The sequence below is a fragment of the Dipodomys merriami genome, unplaced genomic scaffold (assembly GCF_024711535.1).
Source record: "Dipodomys merriami isolate MVZ:Mamm:240054 unplaced genomic scaffold, mDipMer1.0.p SCAF_7, whole genome shotgun sequence".
Lineage (NCBI taxonomy): Eukaryota > Metazoa > Chordata > Mammalia > Rodentia > Heteromyidae > Dipodomys > Dipodomys merriami.
The window spans coordinates 50539601-50558559 of NW_027206290.1; the positions used below are offsets into that span (position 1 = coordinate 50539601).

General features: G+C 44.4%; 1 protein-coding gene across 1 annotated transcript in view; it reads left to right on the forward strand.

Moving 5' to 3' along the window:
• The window catches only part of Acss1 (acyl-CoA synthetase short chain family member 1), a 64317-nt gene that overhangs the window by 15533 nt on the left and 29825 nt on the right, over window positions 1–18959 (forward strand). Inside the window, exon 2 of the mRNA XM_070006633.1 lies at window positions 1091–1187. Within this exon, the coding sequence (XP_069862734.1) occupies window positions 1091–1187 (97 nt within the window). The remainder of the gene's footprint in view (window positions 1–1090; window positions 1188–18959) is intronic.

The window sequence follows — 18959 nt, forward strand, 5'->3', positions numbered from 1 at the left end:
TCCATGGATCTATGTTTATTAAGCTTTTTGAAGTATAACTTACATATGGAACTTTGAGGTGACCTTGGGAGATCAGGCGGTTGGGTAGTCCAGACTGTTCAAAGACCTTGTTTCCTCCAGGTAACTGAGGGGCCAGTGGCAGAAGTAAATAACAAGGACCTGGCTTTGAGGCCTGCTGGGAAGGGTCTCTGTGTTGACAGTCTGAGTTCAATTCACCTTTGCAATCAAAAGATTAGTGAACAGGATGTTAACAAATGAACAAACCTGAGGAGTCTACTAATCCTCAGGTTTCCTGGGGATTAACCAGGGCCCTGACCTTTTGGTTTTACAGGCAAGTCATGTAATCTGGGCTTGTGTTATAGAGATGGAGGGCAGGCAGAGCTTTCTGGAAAACTAGGATGGTATTTCCTTCACTCTCTAGTCAGTTTTTGAAACAGCAGTTGGTTTAAAACAGGGGCTTTGTTGGGCACCTGGTATTGAATTTAGATCTTCTTCCTGGCTGTCATTTGCCCTTTGTGGAGCTAGAGGTATAAGAGGGCTCTCAGCATGACTATGGTGGTAACAGAATGTCCTGCTTATAATAAGAATTCTTTCCTGCCAGGGAGTGGGGGGGGGGTGTAGCTTAAGTGATTAGGTGCTTGGCTAGAAAGTATGAGACCTTGATTTCAAACACTCTGTTCTCTCTTCCCCCCACAAAAAGAAAAGAAAAGAAAAAGGATTCTTTTCTACAGTTCAGGCTGTGGTGCTAGTCAAGGCTACACATGGAACTATCTAGGGAGTGTGGCTCAGGGCTCATTGTCCAGGAGTGGTAAGGCAATGGTCCCAGGGTTGGGACCATTGGTGTGACGTGGCTGCCTCCTGGGAGGTCACCTTGTACTTTAGAGAGCATGCTTGAGTGCGGATCATACTTGCTTTTGCAGGTAATGATCACCTCTCCTTGCAGGCTGTTAGAATATCAGCATGGGTGACCACAGGGTCCTTCTTGGCAGGAGTTTATCAACCACAGCCAATTAGAACTCCTCCCTACACCTGGCCCATTCTCACTTTGAAGGCATCAAGATTTATGTCTGCAAAACTTGTTTTTGTACAGTTAACTGCTTGGATCAGCATGTCCAGAAGTGCCCGGACAGTGTTGCTTTGATCTGGGAGCGTGATGAGCCTGGAACTGAAGTGAGGATCACCTACAGGTACTGTGTGCTCGCTGGTGGGGTCTCAGCACCCAACAGGGTAACCTGGAATCTGGAGAGTGGTGCTTCAATAAACAAGCTCATTCTACTTCTGAGTTAAGGGCCTCTCTTGAGCCATACCTCTAGTCCTTTTACCTTCGTTTGTTTTACAGATAGGGTCTCTCACTTTTAATTCAATCCAGACTTGAACTATAATTCTCCTACCTTTATCTCTCAAGTATCTGGGATTATAGTCTTGTGCCACCACACACTGCTCCATTTGTATCCTTCTAAAAAGAAACTTGAGGAATCTGCCTTGGGAGGTATCCTTTGGTCAAAGATGAAAACCACATGTGGTGGGTGGACAGAAGCATGAACCGGACACCTGCAGACCCAGCCTTGAGGGGGTCCAGCCCTGCATTCCCTGGAGGACAGATCTCTCTCTGTCATCATCTCATGAGTGGGAGACATAGCACTCTTGGCAATCTGGGCCCACTAACATGTGGTTAAATGTAAACCATGTGGGAATGTTCCGGACTGCAGCCAGAGAGTGTGTTAGTGCTATGAGAAACTTCAGTTTCACCATCAAGAAGCAGTCCCCAGAGGCCAGAGACATATTTATGAGTACAGGCTAAGTATTTATTATTTTATCCCTCTAAAACCAAGCAGACAGAGCCAAGAGGGGTTTTCAGACATTTGACAGGCTTAGTTTCCTGCTTATTTACATTCTCTGTTAGAGTGAAAAGTGTATGTACAGTATCTGTTTCTCTAGTGAGTATTTGAAGGGCTCAGCCACTTTCCTGGCCATTTTAGGTGTTAGACATGAGCTTTTTCTTCTCCTGTTTATTTTATTTTATTTTTATTTTTTTGTTGGTTGTGCCTGAACTCTGGACCTGGGCACTGTCCCTCAGCTCTTTAGCTGAAGGCTAGCAGCACTCTACCACTTGAGCCACAGCACCACTTCCGGCTTTTTCTGCTTATGTGATACTGAGGAATTGAACCAAGGGCCTCATGCATGCAAGGCAAGCACTCTACTACTAAGCCACCTTCCCAGCCCCGCTTCAGAATTTTTAATTAATTAAATTAATTAATTTATAGTGCCTGGATGGAATCTAGGGCCTTGTTGCCTTGTTGATGCCAGGCAAGTGTTCTACTATTGAGCTACACTATACCTTTAGCCTATTTGGCCTTTAAAGAGACCCTATGGGGCTGGGCATGCCTGTAATCTCAGCACTGAACTTCAAGGGCAACCTGTAAGATCCCCATCTCAGATAGAAAGTAAAACAAAAGCAAAGCAAAAGCTGGGAGTGTAGCTTAGAGGTTCAGGCCTACCTAGCATTTATCAGGCCCTAGACTGCATCCCCAGCCCCACAAACAAAACAAAACACAAAAACTAGCCAGACAAGAAACCTTAAAGGACTAAAGGTCTCACAGGCTGGGATGCTGGAAGTGTAGTTTCCTGGAACCAGGACACTTGCAGGTAGCTTAGAAATCTGCATTCTAATAGCCCCCCAGGAAAGTTCAAGGAACCTATAGAAATTGTCTTCACCCTCAGCTGTGATCTCAGGCACAGAAGTTTAGCACCTGCAGAGTCACTTAGGGCAGGGTAGGCACTAGTGGCCTTTGCCCTGGGGGAATTTTTATTTCTATTAGTATACATTAATTGTACAAAAGGGTTTCACTATATTTCCATAGAGGCAGACAGTGACCTGGGATCAAACTTGACCCTTTTATTATGTATTAACCCCATTCCTCTTCCCTTTCTTTTTTTAAAATATAATTTTATTGTTATTATTAAGGTACTGTATGGAGGGGTTACCATTTCATAAGTCAGGTAGCAAGTCCATTTCTTATTTTTGGATAGTGTCACCCATTCCTTTACTTTTCCTCAGATTTCTCCTCCCATCCCTGTTCACAGATTCCTTCCCTTCCCTCTCCTTCCTTCCTTCCTTCCTCCTTTCTTTCTTTCTTTCTTTCTTTCTTTCTTTCTTTCTTTCTTTCTTTCTTTCTTTCTTTCTTTCTTTCTTTCTTTCTTTCTTTCTTTCTTTCTTTCTTTCTTTCTTTCTTTCTTTCTTTCTTTCTTTCTTTCTTGTCGGTTATGGGGCTTGAACTCTGGGCCTGGGCGCTGTCCCTCAGCTCTTCAGCTCAAGGCTAGTACTCTGCCACTTGAACCACAGTGCCACTTCTGGTTTTGTGAGTGGCTTATTGGCGATAAGAGTCTCACAGACTTTTCCTGCCTGTGCTGACTTTGAACCTTGATCCTCAGATCTCAGCCTCCTGAGTAGCTAGGATTACAGGTGTGAGCCACCAGTGCCTGGCTCTTTCCTTCTTTTTTTTTCTGACAGTCTTTAATGGGTTTCATTTTGTATCTTTACATAGATCATGTGCCTCAGCACCTTCTACTCTCTTAGTACTTTCTGCTTTCTTCCTCTCCCTTCTTGCTGATTCCTACTTCCATCAGATAATGCCTCCTTTATGCTCATGTCCCTTATTTTGTATCATTGTTATTTACTATTATTATTAACTATTTAAATAACAATGATTATTAATTAGGTCTTTATTCTGCATGTGAGACATGAAATATGATTTTTTTTGAGCTTGGCTTATTTCATTCACTCTGATGATCCCCAGTTCCATCCATTTTCCTTCCAACAATATGATCTCATTCATTTTTATGGCTAAAAATTAGAGGAATTTGGAGCCTGTTTTTTCCTCCAGACCTGGGAGGCTGGGAACAGGAGAAATAGGAACATGCTGTATGTTTATTTCTGTATGCTATATCCCAAGGCATGACTTCCTCATCCGAAAAATGGGGTATATAGTTATACCTGAATTGACTCGGCAATACTGACACAAGGAGATAAGTGAATTTGTTGAAGTGTAAATATCATCAAGTAACAATAGTGAAGATTCAGACAGTAGTAACTACCCATTAAGTATTTACCACTCAGTGCTTCCTATTCACTGAATACTTGCTATACACTGAGTACTAACTACCCACTAGGTAATTCCTATCTACCTAGTACTTATTCAGGTCCAGTATGTTGTAAGCATTATGACTGAAATATTTTATTGAAGCATCATAATATTAGACAAGAATAATACTGCTGCTGCCTCCTCCTCCTCCTCCTCCTCCTCCTCCTCCTCCTCCTCCTCCTCCTCCTCCTCCTCCTCCTCCTCCTCCTCCTCCTCCTCCTCCTCCTCCTCCTCCTCCTCCTCCTCCTCCTCCTCTTCTTCTTCTTCTTCTTCTTCTTCTTCTTCTTCTTCTTCTTCTTCTTCTTCTTCTTCTTCTTCTTCTTCCTCTTCTTCTTCTTCTTCTTCCTCTTTCCAACATCTTATTGTCAAAAATTTGAAATACTACATGTACCATGTACCCACTTCCTACATTTTACACTGTTGGTTGCTGTGTGATGCTGAGATCCATTCCTTCAGCTTTCCATCCTTCTTATTTTTATTACTTTTTGGTGCATTTTAAAGTAAATCACAAATACTATTTCACTTTTTCTAAGCACTCTGGCATGCATGTACTTAAGGACAGAGTGTGTTTCCCTCCCCTATTTATGTGAAATTTATCCGTAATGATGTGCACATATTTGCATTTGCTAGGTTTTGACCAATGCAGACATCTGTGTGAAACACACTAGAATTTTATGATGTAGAACAGTCATTGCTTTAGAAAGTTCTTGTGGTTTTTCTTAATTAGTTACTGCTCCCCACAAGCAACTCCTACCCTAATATTTTTTTCTGAGTAGTTCTTTACTTTTTTTTTTTTAAAGTACAATCTCATTGATAAGGAGACAGACTCAGAAGGAATAGTTTGTTTAAAAATAAGTACCTGCTACAGGGGGGGCCCTGGCTGGATCCCAAGTCAGCAAGTTCATAGCCGTGAGCCCACATCACGTGCTAGAGAATCATCACATGCTCACAGACCACATCAGATGTTGCTGAGGCCTGCAGGATCCTGGGACGAAGCCCTTCAAAAATGGGCCATGTCAGCATCCTTAGACCTGAGCTTGGCTAGTCAGGGATAGTCACCAATGTGTCTCTCAGTCCTGAGTCTACCAAACTCTGTCTTTGTCTCTGTCTCTGTCTCTGTCTCTGTCTCTCTCTTCTCTTGCTCTCTCCTGTTAGTGCTGGGTGCTGGGTGCTGGGGCTTGAACTCAGGTTCTCATGCTCTCACTTTCTACTACTTGGGCCACACCTCCACTTCCAGCTTTTTTTGCTGGTTAATTGGAGGTAAGAGTCTCATGGACTTTTCTGCCTGGATTGGCAGAGAACTTCAATCCTTAGAACTCAGCCTTTTGAGTAGTTAGGATTACAGGCAAGAACCACTAGTGCTGGGCCATCCTGGGACTTATACACAGGAGGGAATTATACACAGCTGGAAAGCGCTGTCCAAAGGAGCAGAGGGGGCGGCAGGCTTCTGACTCTGCCTGCCTCAGAGGGCATTGGAGCTTTCACCCCAGTATGTAGAGGGCCACAGGGAAGCACAAGACAGGGCCTAGCCTATGGGGAAGAAGAGCCACTGGGTGGAGGCAGAGGGGTGGGGGTGGAGTGGAGGACCTGCAGCCTGGAGTCACCTCCCTAAGAGCTTTGTGTCTGTTCTGGACGTCAGGTGTCTCCTGATGGGATCACTTATAGAGCTCATGCAAGGAACCCCTTCCTCTGGGTTCTAGTGGTAGGAAGCAGGAAGTCACACTTTAGACAGTATCTAGTTGGGGAAGGCTTTTGTGACTCTCGAGTTTTGCAAGGCAGAGGAGGAAGCATAAGAAGGAAGGCTGGAGGGGCTAGGACAGACAGCATCAGAAGCAGACTTCAGAGAAGCTCTATGCCTATGCCTACTCTCTTTCCTGGCTGTGTATGACCCTTACCTCTCTGATGCTTACTTTTCTTATCTGTCAAATGGAATCACAGTTCTCCTCTACTGACTGCTGAGTGTTGAGTGTCATGTGGCATGAAGACTTGCACTGGTGTCTGGGACAGGTAGGTCACTGGGGGCCAGGTCAATTGAGGGCAGGTCAGTGAAGAGTCCAGATTCTGTGAACAGTAAGAGTAGGATGGCCTTGGGGATGAGAAGGTGTGGGGTGGTGTTTAAAGTTATGAAGACACATACATGGATTACTTTTTGCCTAGCAAAGTCCTCCATGAAGACCTGGGGCAGGTGAAGAAGGCTCACTAGCTGACGGAAGGAAGGTTGCAGGAGTGGGTGACCCAGCCCTGCTGATCAAGAAGTAATAGGAGGGCAGATTGACCTCCAAAGCTGGCATGTTCAGGGGACTCCGGAATGGAATGAGAGGTCAGCGCCTCCTGTACTGAACACGAAGTCCAGGCCCAGCTTCCCCACCTAAGGGAGGTGGAGCCCTGCAGACCTCTTGAGTAACTCTGATTGAGAAACTTGATCTGAAGCCCATATGCGACCACTGGAATCTAATAGAAATCAAGGCATTTGTAACACACCGGTTTCTAAGACTTCGGATCTAAAAAATTTAAAAAAAAATCTTCTTTTGTGTGACCCCTGTTGTGTTCTCCTTTTGAGCAAGTCAAAGTCTTTGGAATTTCATATTTTAAAGTGGACAGACTTTGGGACTACAGCAGTAAGGAGTGAGAGTTGATTTTTCTATTGTAGGAAGCCTCTAAGAAAGCCTTATGGAGACTTCTCTGGGGCAGAGAATAGAACCTCTGGCTGAGGTTCTATTTGAGAAGCACACATTAAGTAAATGCCTTCCTTAGAGCTGGATTCCTGCTTCTTTGAACCTCCTTTTGTCAAGTAGGGGCCGATGGGGTGGTCAAGTAGAAAGAAGGTGGGAGGGAGGACCATGAAGAAAGGGGCAGGGTTAATACTTCCTAGAGGAGTGACCGACCTTTGACAACTGCACTATAAACTAGGCAGCAGGTCAGGGCTTTGAGTTTTCTTCCTGCTTCTTCAGGCTCTTGCTGTAGAGTGTGCTAGGAATCTAGCTGTGTCCTCCTCTTCCCCCAAACAGGACAGTGTGACCAGCATGCAGGTTCCAGTACTTTGAACCTTTTCAGCTGCCTAGAAATGTGCCTCTCCCTGGTGCAGGGCCCAGTTTCCTCCCTAGGGGCTGCATTTTTAATTCCATTACCCACTCTAATCCTCTCACTAGTGTGATACAGCTCTTCAATGGAGCAGAGTGCCCAGTGTAATCAGGAGGGTGAGTATGGTCCATGGAGACCCTGTCCACCCAGACTTTTGACCTGCTGAAGTCATTTGGCATCTCCTGTGTGTCCAGTCTCTGGCTTTTGTCACCTTTATCCTGTATCCTTCCAACCCTTTCACCTACATCGCTGCTTCTGGGCAGGAGCTGATGTGGATGATCTTAATTCATGGCTGAGACTCCTAGAGAGCTCTAGGAACTGAGGTATTAACAGGAAAGGCCGGAAATAGGGTTGGAGTTCAGCTGTGGCTCTGGCAGCTGCATGGAGAAATTGGAGCCTCAGGTCTCATGGAGTGAGGTGAAGCTGTAAATGTGGTCCCTGCAGTTCAGACATCAGGAAACATCAGTACAGTGGCCTGTGGAGATGGTGTGTCCTCACTGAAAGGCGGTCTTCAGGTCTTTGGGGGATTGGGGCCTTGGAAGACAAGCAGCACACAGGAGGCCTTGATAGATCGGTGCCAGGGACTCGTTTGAAGGGACAGATGGCTGGCTGTAGAAGGTGGGCGAAGGCTGTGGAGTTCTGGGGGAGCACATCACGGGGGTACTTACTGGCATAGTGCCAGGGCAGAGCTCAGGCTTAGGTACTGGATCCTTCTCAGAACTGGCCCCACTGTTTGGCAGCGCCCCCGCCCCCCCCCTCCCCCCTCCTTACCCTGTTCCTTTCCCCTATTCTTCGTGGCTGTCTGCATGTTATCTGCACATGGTAACAATTAAGAATTGGGATCGGGAGGAGCCTGAGAAAGCCAGTCAAGCTTATCCCCAGAAGCCTGGAGAGAGGTTTCCCAGCTGTTGGCACATGTTTCCTTGGCGGAAGATTCATTTGCTTTTTGTTTGGACCAACACAGTCTATTGTCCCTTCTGCTTCTGCCGTGGAGGGTTCTGCTAGGAACCTGGCTGTGGTTCCCTCTTCCCCCAATTAGGATAGTGGTTTTTGTATCTTTATTTGTCCGGTCGTGGGGCCTGAACTCTGGGCCTGGGCACTGTCCCTCCGCTTTTCAGCTCAAGGCTAGCGCTCTACCACTTGAGCCACAGCACCACTTCCAGGTTTTTTCTTTTTGTTTATGTGGTACTGAGGAATCGAACCCAGGGCCTCATGCATACAAGGCAAGCACTCTACTACTGAGCCACCTTGAACCTTTTTAACTGCCTACAAATGTGTCTCTTCCTGGCTCAGGGCCTTGTCTCCTCCCTAGGGTCTGCATTTTTAATTATGTTACCCACCTCTAATCCTTTCATTAGGGGGACAAAGCTTCTAGGGTGGCTTTGGGGGATAAAAACACTGACCAAGATAGAAGGCAATGTGGATTTGGAATTTAGCCATGTGTCTCTCTGGTAGGGATCTTGGGCTGGGGTAGCTCTCAGTGGTAAAGAATTTGCCTAGCATGCCTCGGGCCGTGAAATGAGTCACAAGAAAACAAAACATTGGCAAATCCCAGCCCCCTAAAATACAAAGCAGTGATTTTCAGCCATAGGAGGACTCCCAGAGCCCCAATCAATCCCCTTATTATTATCATTCCCCCCCCCCAGTATTATACTTATACTCAAGAGCTTGTTTTTTTTTTTTTTTTTTTTTTTTTTAAATGAAGGATGGCAACTTCACCACTTGAGTTACACCTCCAGCTTGGCTTTTTAGAAATAGAATCTTGAGACTTTTCTGCCCAGGCTGAGATCCTTGGGAATCTGCCAAGTAGTACTGCTGTGTAATCCTGTGCGCTTTGGGAGCTGTAGCTGCAAAAAGAAGAGTCACTGTGGCTCTTTAAAGCAGAGAAACAGTTTTCACAGGGAGCTGTGGAAGTGGAGCAGCAGCGCTTATCTCTGGCACAATCAAAAGGAACTCAGGAGACCCCATAGGTGCTGCTGTATTTACTTCCAATTCAGCTGTCTCTTGGCACCCTCAGAGCCCTGGAGATTGTGCAAGAAAAACATAACAAAATAATAGCATCCCTCAAAGCCCCTCCTGGGAGCAGTTACCTGATGCAAAGCTTCTCAAGTGGAATAGGCACCCTGGGAGGCCAGAACTGATGCTGTGAGAGAGCGTGCAGTGGTGGTCACATGTAGGTCCTCTAGCAGGTGTGTGAGGGTAGGAGGCACCTTCTGGTCCAGTTGATGCCCAGCCAGTTGACTGGTAACAGGGTGAGGACCCAACCTGGGGTTTCCATGCTGGGAATGGGACGGGCCTACTGATCACTTCACCTCCAGCTGGGGAGTGGAATCTCATTCCTGTGGATAGAGACCTTCCAAGGTCCACAGCTGTTCAAGGCTGGCAGCAGCCTGTAGGTTGCAATCTTTACCCTGGGATTATTGAATTCTACTGATGGTAGGCGCAGGCTAGCCATGCTATGCTGTCCTAAAGAACATTGGACTTGAGACTAAGTTATCTGATGATTTTCTGATCTTTGGTTTTATGTGGGGGTTGTTCATTGTGTGTGTGTGTATGTGCGAGTGCACGTGTATGTGCGTGCACACTCCCACCACTAGTGGGGCTTGGACTCATGACCAGAATACTGTCCTTTAGCTTTTTCACTCAAGGCTCTATCCTCTACCATTTAAGACACAGCTCCACTTCCATTTTTTTTCGTTGGAGTTAGGAGTCTCATGGGACTTTCTTGGCCAGGCTGGCCTTGAACTGTGATCCTTAGATCTTAGCCTGTTGACTGACATGAGCCACCAGCGCCTGGCTTTTGGACATGTGAGCCATGTGAAGTTTTGGGCAGGTTTTTATGAGTGCAAATGGGGATGCTTTTGTGGATTTGCAAGGGGAGGTGGGGCAGTGAGCTGGTGTGAATTCCGTGTTCTTGGGTGAGTGCTTGTGGCAGGGATTAGCTGCAGGATCCTATGCTCCCTCATAGGACTACCTGGGTAGAGTATCAGAACATGCTTAGGCCAGAGCTGACCTTGAATTTGTGATCCTCCTGCCTCTCTAGGTTTCAAGTAGCTGGTGTTACAGGACTAAAATCATTATGCCCTGCTACAATGTTTGTTTTTATGAATTAAAAAAAAGAACGGTAAGAACATGTTCAGCAGGAACTGATAAAGGCCACTGGCAGTTTTAGGGAATGTGGCTGGTAGGAGAGGGGAGGAAGCTGCCCCAGGGGCAGGGCAAGTTTTCTTAATGCTTCCCAAGGCTTGTGGGGTTGGTGGCCTGGAGTGGGCTCTCAGAAACTGCAAACACTTATCATCCCAGCTCCTCCTTTAGTGAAAGTTGTAGTTTTTGTTTTTTTTCTGTTTTGGGTTTTTTTTGGGGGGGGTCAGTCATGGGGCTTGAACTCTGGGCACTGTCCCTCAGCTCTTCAGCTCAAGGTAAGTGCTCTGCCTTTTAAGCCACAGAGCCACGTCCAGTTTTCTGGTGGTTAATTGGAGATAAGAGGCTCACAGACTTTCCTGCTTTGAATCGTGATCCTCAGATCTCAGCCTCCTGAGTAGCTAGGATTATAGGCATGAGCCACCTGCACCCGGCTTCTGCTCTTTCTTTATTACCCTCATGGCTCAGTTTCCTAGCGGTATTTAGTGTATTCGAGGCTGCAAGTTTTTTGGGGACATGTATCTGCTCACAGTCACTAGTTTTGTAATAAAGAATCCCAATTCAAAGGGCTGGGAAGGTGGCTCAGTGGTAGAGTGCTTGTCTTGCATGCACGAGGCCCTGGGTTCAATTTCTCAGCACCACATAAGCAGAAAAAGCCAGGAGTGACACTGTGGCTCAAGTGGTAGAGCCCTGGCCTTGAGCTGAAGAGCTGAGGGACAGTGCCTAGGCCCAGAGTTAAGGCCCCACAACTGACCAAAAAAAAAGAAGAATCCCAATTCAATCTCTCAAAATGGCCTCTTTGTATCTCACAATTGAATTCCTATATAACGCCTCCATTTTTCTCCAAGTGCTAGTTTGGATTATTGTATGGATTCCCTGTAAAGCTTAGACATTGAATGACTTCCATCTTGTGTCTTGTTGAGAACTGTCTTTGTGATTACAGCCTTCCCACGTTTGGTCCTTACTGTTGCAGTTGAATAGACATACACAGAGCCATATCAAGAGGCCCAACAGGTGGCACAGGGGACATGGAACCCTGGAGTGGGACCTGTAAGACATGACTTTTTGCTTTTATTTTTGTTTTTAACCAAAATTTTAAAATGACATCCATTTCCTAATTCCTCCAGGGAAAGGATTTTCTTCTGTAGCTTTTGGGAGGTATAAAGAAGTCTCTCTAGCCAGGGAGAGAATGTTCTGCCAGAGCCCAGCTGTTTTCAGGGCTGGCTTCCAAGCTGGGAGTCTACCAGCCTGCAGGAGCCCCTGGAACCCTTACTGTGTTTGCACCTGACTCTTGTAGGGATAGGAGCTGTGCTTTGTGACTACAAATGGCAGAACTTCTTTTCCCAGAGGCAAGACTCAGGCCAGGGTTCAGTGCTGATGTCTAAGAGGAAATCAGGCATCATTAAACATAGAACTCTTCTGGCAGCTCCATAGCATGCTGGGCTCACGTGTGGGAAGGGGAAAAAATCTTAGGGTAAGATTTGATATGGACTTATCTGGGGAGACACTCTGGAGCAGGGGTCCTGAATACGAAACTCCAGTTCCACTCTTACTCTTTGCTCTGGCCTCTATTTTTATGACAAGAAGAGAGATTCAACTTAACTTGCACAAGTGAGCTGGAATTTTAGCATTTTCATTGCTAATTTCCCTGTTGGACAAGAGTCAATCAATCTCAGCTCTAGTCTCCTGGCTTTCCTTGCCCAAGAGTAGTTTTTCACATTTTTTTTTTTGTTTTGCTTTGTTTTTTGTTTTGTTTTGTTTTGTTTTTTGTCAGTTGTGGGGCTTGAACTCTATGCCTGGGTGCTGTCTCTGAGCTAACACTCTACCACTTGAGCCACAGCGCTACTTCTAGTTTTTTTCTGTTTGTGTGGTACTGAGGAATCGAACCCAGAGCCTTTTGCATGCGAGGCAAGCCACGGAGCCTCCTTCCTTATCCTCCTTAAAATAATTTTTTTTTTGCTAGTCCTGGAGCTTGAAGGCAGGACCTGACCAAAGTCCCTGAGCTTCTTTTTTTTTTTTTTTTAAATTTTATTTTATTTTATTTGAGAACATACTGTACAGAGGGGCTACAATTACATGGGCAGGATAATGCATACATTTCTTACCAAGCATTGCAGCCTCCTCCTTTGTTTACCCTTCACCTCCCTTCCCAGCCTCCCCCCTCCCCCCACCCAATTATACCCCCCTCCCCCCCCCACCGACATTGTAAAGCTGGTTTTGACATGACATTTTGTACTTCTCATTGTTGCAACAGGTCCACCTGAATCCTTAAACGACTTGTTTGCCCCCATCTCCTCCACATGTTATACTGACATCAAATATAGTGAAAGCGGGGGTTACACTGTGGGGGAGGGACATACAAAGCAACAAAGAAATAATCTTATAAATGCGTTAGAAACATATGCATGAAAGAAACGAAAACATTAAAATACATATTTAAGGGTTCATTTTCCTAACATCACATTATCTGACCTTTTCTGCTTGACTCATACCTATACTAGATATTGCAAATAAGGGAAACCATGGGACCTATGCTTCTTTGGGCCTGGCTTACTTCACTTAATATAATTTTTTCCAAGCCTTTCCATTTCCTAACAAATGGGGCAATGTCATTCTTTCTGATGGAGGCATAGAATTCCATTGTGTATATATACCACATTTTCTTGATCCATTCATCTACTGAGGGGCATCTGGGTTGGTTCCATATCTTAGCTATGGTAAATAATGCTGCAATAAACATTGTTGTGCTGGTAGCTTTAGTGTGGTCTTGTTTGTAAACATTTGGGTAAATGCCCAAAAGTGGGATTGCTGGATCATAGGGGAGATCTATGTGAAGTCTTTTGAGGAACCTCCATACTGCTTTCCAAAGTGGTCGAACAAGTTTACATTCCCACCAACAATGAAGTAAGGTTCCTTTCTGTCCACATCCCCTCCAGCATCTGTTGTTGTTAGAGTTCTTGATTTTTGCTGTTCTAACTGGAGTGAGGTGATATCTCAATGTTGTTTTGATTTGCATTTCTTTTATGGCTAGGGATGTTGAACATTTCTTCATGTGTCTATTGGCCATCCTTCTTTCTTCTTCAGAGAAGCTTCTCTTTAAGTCTTTCGCCCACTTATTTATTGGGCAGTTGTTTCTTTGAGGATTTGTTGTTGGGTGGTTTAATTTTTTGAGTTCCAAGTATATTTTAGATATGAGACCATTTTGTCCGTTGTATGGCTAGTAAAGATCTTCTCCCAATCGGTGGGCTTTCTATTGATCTTGCTAGCTATGTCATTTGCCCTGCAGAAGCTCTGCAACCGTATGCAATCCCATTTGTCCAACCTTTCTTTGATTTGTTGTGCTTCCGGGTCTCTATTCAGAAAATTTCGGCCTGAGCCAAGGAGACCTAAGGTTTCTCCTATTCCATCCTGTAGTGTTTTCAGAGTGTCTGCTTTGAGTTCAAGGTCTTTGATCCATTTGGAGTTGATTCTGGTGCAGGGTGATATATAAGGATCTAGCTTTAGTTTTCTACACCTGAGCTTCTTTTGCTCAAGGCTACCACTTTACCACTTGAGCCACAGTACCACTTCTGGCTTTTTTCTGTGTATGTGGTCCTGAGGAAGGGAACCCAGGGCTACATGCATGCTAGGCAAGCACTCTACCGCTAAGCCACATTCCCAGACCCGCTTTTCATATTTAAGCATGGCTTCTGCTCTTAATATTCACAGCAGCTCCTTTTTGCTTAGAGTCATGGTCACAAAATCAAATAATGATGTGTGTGAAGTCTGTATGCTTGGTGTATGAGGATGTTCAGTTGACTTACTGTTTGTCTTCTTCCAGAAGTGGTAAATAGTAGAGAGAGCAAGATTCATCACCATTGAATCAGGTTCAGTGAGGTGTAGTGGTGGCTCACACTTGCTACTCACAAGATTGAGATTAAGAGGATCACCTTTTAAGGCCAAACTGAGCAGAAAAGTTTAGGAGATACTTACATCAACCAATAAAAAAACTTGAGTGCAGGGGCAGGTGTCTGACATCCCAGCTACATGGGAAGCAAAAAAGGAGGCTGTCTGTCTAGGCTAGGCTGAGCAGAAAGCAAGACCTTATTAAAATGAAAGCAAGTGTCAGTGGCTCACAGTGGCTCAAGTCTATAATCCTAGATAGCTACTTAGGAGACTGAGATCTGAGGATTAAAGTTTGGAGCCAGGCTGGGCAGAAAAATCAGAGATACCCTTATCCCCATTTAACTAGCAACAAGATGTAGTCCTAGTTGTAGTGCCAGCCATGATTTTTTAAAAAGCCAAGTAAAAGTGCAAGGTCCAGAATTAAAGCCCCAGTACTGGCATGTATATGCATATATCATATATATACCATATATATTCACATATATATGTATATATACACTATATATATATGTGTATATATATGGTAGCAAAAAGGGCTAGAAGTGTGGTTCAAGTAGTAGAGCACCTGCCAAGCACATGCGAAGCCCTGAGTTCAAACCCCAGGACTGACAAGAAAAATCAAGCTTAGTGGTTCCATAATATCATGGGAGAGGAGTCTGCTAGGAGGGAAGGTATTTGCTCTCTGGCTCTGGCTCTGGGAGCTACAGGAGCTCAAGTGCCTTTCCCTGAAAGCCCGTTCTTTTCTCATTGCCTCTATCTTGCAGAAACTGCCCATGGTAGACAGTCTAGGAGACTCGTTTCAAATTCTGTACCTATGCCTTGAGTTGGCTTCTCGCAGGCTTGGGGGACAGAAGGAACTATACTCATAAAGTGCTTCCCGTCTGTCACAGGTGCAGGAGAATGCAAGTGTCCTAGGTTCCAGTGCCCTGGGCCAGCTGGGCTTTCATTTCAAGCTCTCCTACTAGGCTCACTTGTTGAACAAATATTTATTGAGCATCTTTTATGATCTAGGATTAGTTCTAGACACTGGAAAGAGTACAATGAAGGAAATTCATATCTCTATACAAGTACATCTTGCACTTTACTGGGTCAGATGGACAATAAAAATGGTTGGCCTGTCAGCTAGTGTTTATTTCATGAGCCAGAGTAGTTATAGGCAATGAACAAATTGTGTATTCTTTAAAACATTTTAATTTGTTATTATAAACACCTCTGTATGAGGGGTTGCCGTTACATAAGTCAGGTAATGAATACATTTCTCTTTGGACAATGTCATCCCTTCCCTCTCCCATCTTTTTCCTCCTGTCTCCACCCACAAGTTATATAGTTCATTTTCAACATAGTGTTTAGTATGCACCATGCTACATTTGTTTAACCTTTGTCCCTCCATTTCTGTGCTTCCCTTTACTGTCCCAAAGACATATAAATTAACAAACGACACAAAGAAAAGAAAATGAAGACAAAAACAAGATAAAAATCTCTTTTCATTTCCTGGAGTTCATTTCTTTTCTTTTTTTTAAATTTAATTTTATTTTATTTGTGAACATACTGTACAGAGGAGTTATAATTACATGGGCAGGATAATGCGTACATTTCTTACCAAGCATTGCAGCCTCCTCCTTTGTTTACCCTTCACATCCCTTCCCAGCCTCCCCCCTCCCCCCCTAATCCCAATCCCAATCCTTCTCCTTCCCCCCCTTCCCCCCCCCCCCCCCGCACCGACGTTGTAAAGCTCGTTTTGAACATGACAACTTGTACTTCTCATTGTTGCAACAGGTCCACCTGTATCCTTAAACAACTGGTTTTTTCCCATCTCCTCCACAAGTTATACTGACATCAAATATAGTGAAAGCAGGGGTTATACTGTGGGGGAGGGACATACAAAGCAACAAAGAGATAATCTTATAAATGCGTTAGAAACACATGCATAAAAGAAAAAAACATTAAAATACATATCTAAGGGTTCATTTTCATAAAGGTCAGATAATGTGATGTCTGGAGTTCATTTCTTATATGATCAGATGCACATAGGCATCCAACACAAAGGCTTCTCTCCTAATAGTATACTCCTTTGGTTTCAATGTGTGTGAATGCCTAGAGACCTGTAAACTTTGTTATGTCCCATTGTTGTTTTTGGTGTGGGGCTTGAACTTGGAGCTCTTTATGCTCAAGGCTAGTGTACTACCACTTTGAACCACAGCCCCACTTTTGGAGCTTAATTGGAGATAATGGTCTCATGGACTTTTCTGCCTGGGCTGGCTTTGAACTGTGATCCTCAGATCTCAATCTCCTGAGTAGGATTACAGGTGTGAACTATCAGCACCGGGATCCCATTATATTTTTAAATCTAGCTTCCACCTATGAGGGGAAACATGCTCTGTGTGCCTCTCTGAGGTTGGCTTTCCTCACTTAACATGATTTGTTCTAGGTCCACTTATTTCCTGGCAAACGACACAATATTATTCTTTCTAATGGCTGTGTCAAATTCCATTGTGTATAGGTGCCACATTGTTGCTAACTGCGACGGACCAGCTCCCCCAGAGCACTGGGACCGACGGGACAGGGATCTCGGGATAGGTGGGCAAAGGAGTCGGCGAAGTGACAAACAGACACAGACTCAAAAGAGTTGCATCTGAGTGTATCTTTATTGAGGAGAATTAACATTTTTATACAGTGTGTGATTGTGACATAAATTTTTTGTTTATTTAAGCACGTAATCAATTTTTTAAAGGCAAAGCATTGATGAATTACATGAAAATTAATGACTATCCCACCAACTGTTTAAGCTAAGTGGTGCAAAACAAATCTAGCACATTGTTTAATAGAATACGTCATCTATTCAGCCTTTTTTATGTTTAATAATTAACAAACCTAAGACAGGGCTGTACTTACATTATACTCTTTTTAATTTTATCCAACTAATTTTATCTTTATAAGCTCCTGTATAAGGAAATGGTTCTTGGTTGGTTCAGGAAATATGTCACTAACTTTATATTTTGTGTGAAAACACCATCTATTCCCTATAACGTAAGTTGGACTAAACTTAATCATAACTGTTGGGAGAATCTTTCTTTTTCTTTTATAATCAGAGGTCCCTTCTTTTTAGAACTCTCTAAACTACTGGGATAACTCTTTTTAACTTAGTTTAGTTTATTGATTTTGTCTGTTGGACATATCTAGAAGTTTTAAGTCTCTATATTTACTATTCGTGAGCTGCAAAACCGCTTGTGAAGTTGTAGGAGTTTCTGGAGGCAACGTCACATCAGATGATAGATTGATTGGGGGATTTCCCACATTTAATCTTTGGCCTTAGTCTTTATTACTTAGAGAAGCCATCTCTATTGGACTGGAAAAATACAACATGTTCTGTTCGTGGATCAATAGAAAAATAGCCAAAATGAGAATAAAGGCAACGAATGAACAGCCAAGAAGAATATAGTAAGAATAAAGGTAGAGGCTATAAAGGTGCAGCCAAGTGTATGGGAAGCCTTGAACCAACACCCCCTTCCTGGGGGCATGCTTCCTTGAAGCTCTTTGTCCAACGCGATCTCTCACGCAGACTCCGCAGAAGGTGGCATGACACCCACTGGTCACAGAAAGATGTCCACTCAGCTGGAAATACCAGGAACCACTGGAAGTGAAGAAACTTAAGTGTTTGACCTTGTTTCTCTGGCCAGAGACTATTCATTGAACTTACAGTCCCTTATTCTGTTGTCCATGTCAAATTAGAAGCCATCTATCCACCACAGGCAGCTTTATGGAAGTGCTCCATCCACCTGCGCTGGCTTCTCTTTGCTGAACCCAGCTAAGGACTCCTTGCAGACACATCTTCATGGCTGCTTTGCCTGCTGTGATCTCTGCTCCTTTCCAAACGCTTGCTTTGGCAGCTTCCTCTCCATTGTGCCTCTCGGACTGGGTTCCCATGGTGGTTGGATACTGAGCTGCTTGTTAGAGGAGGAAACGAGAGTTGTTGTATACAATGGCAGGCCTGAATTGGCCTGGAGGCAGGACAGACGCTCTCCCAGGTGGGACTTGTCAGGGCACAGGGCAGGCATCCTGCCACTGGGCCCTGGGTCACTGTGGTGAGCAGCAGTCACACTGGAACTTCTCTTTCTCAGAGAACAACGGGTTAAGTCTGACCAGATTGTCTTTTTTAGGGAATCCAGTTCTCCACCAACTCCTGGGGGATGCCTGGGGCTTGAGTCTATGCCAGGCTACACTCCAGTCCAGAACCTTTCATTCCAAAAGTTTCAACCAAGTGTATGTGGTGTGGCAGCTAACCACAACCAGGGACAGCTGACAACGGTATACTGGGGCTGAAGAACTGAGAAAGGAGAAAGGATAGAAAAGGGGGCACCATGGGATCCAGTGCTTACTGGCATCTGAACCCCAAGTTTCCCTTAACAAGCTAATTTATTTAGTTCAGTACGGGGGAGGTGACTACAGGTATGTTCAAAGACTGGTGTATCAATCTATCTTTGTGATTACAATCATTAGCACAAGGCATAGCTTATATACATAGTCATAATTGACTCCCTTATCATTAGGAAGCAGAGGGAAGCAATAAACATTCTAACTGTAACACAGACTTTTCATCTTATCTTCTAGGTCTTAAAATTTTGGTGCCCAAACAGCTCTAACTTAAACACAATTAGGGTAGTAACTTAATCCTCTGACTTGCCTTGACTGTTTGATCTTTCCAGAGTCCAG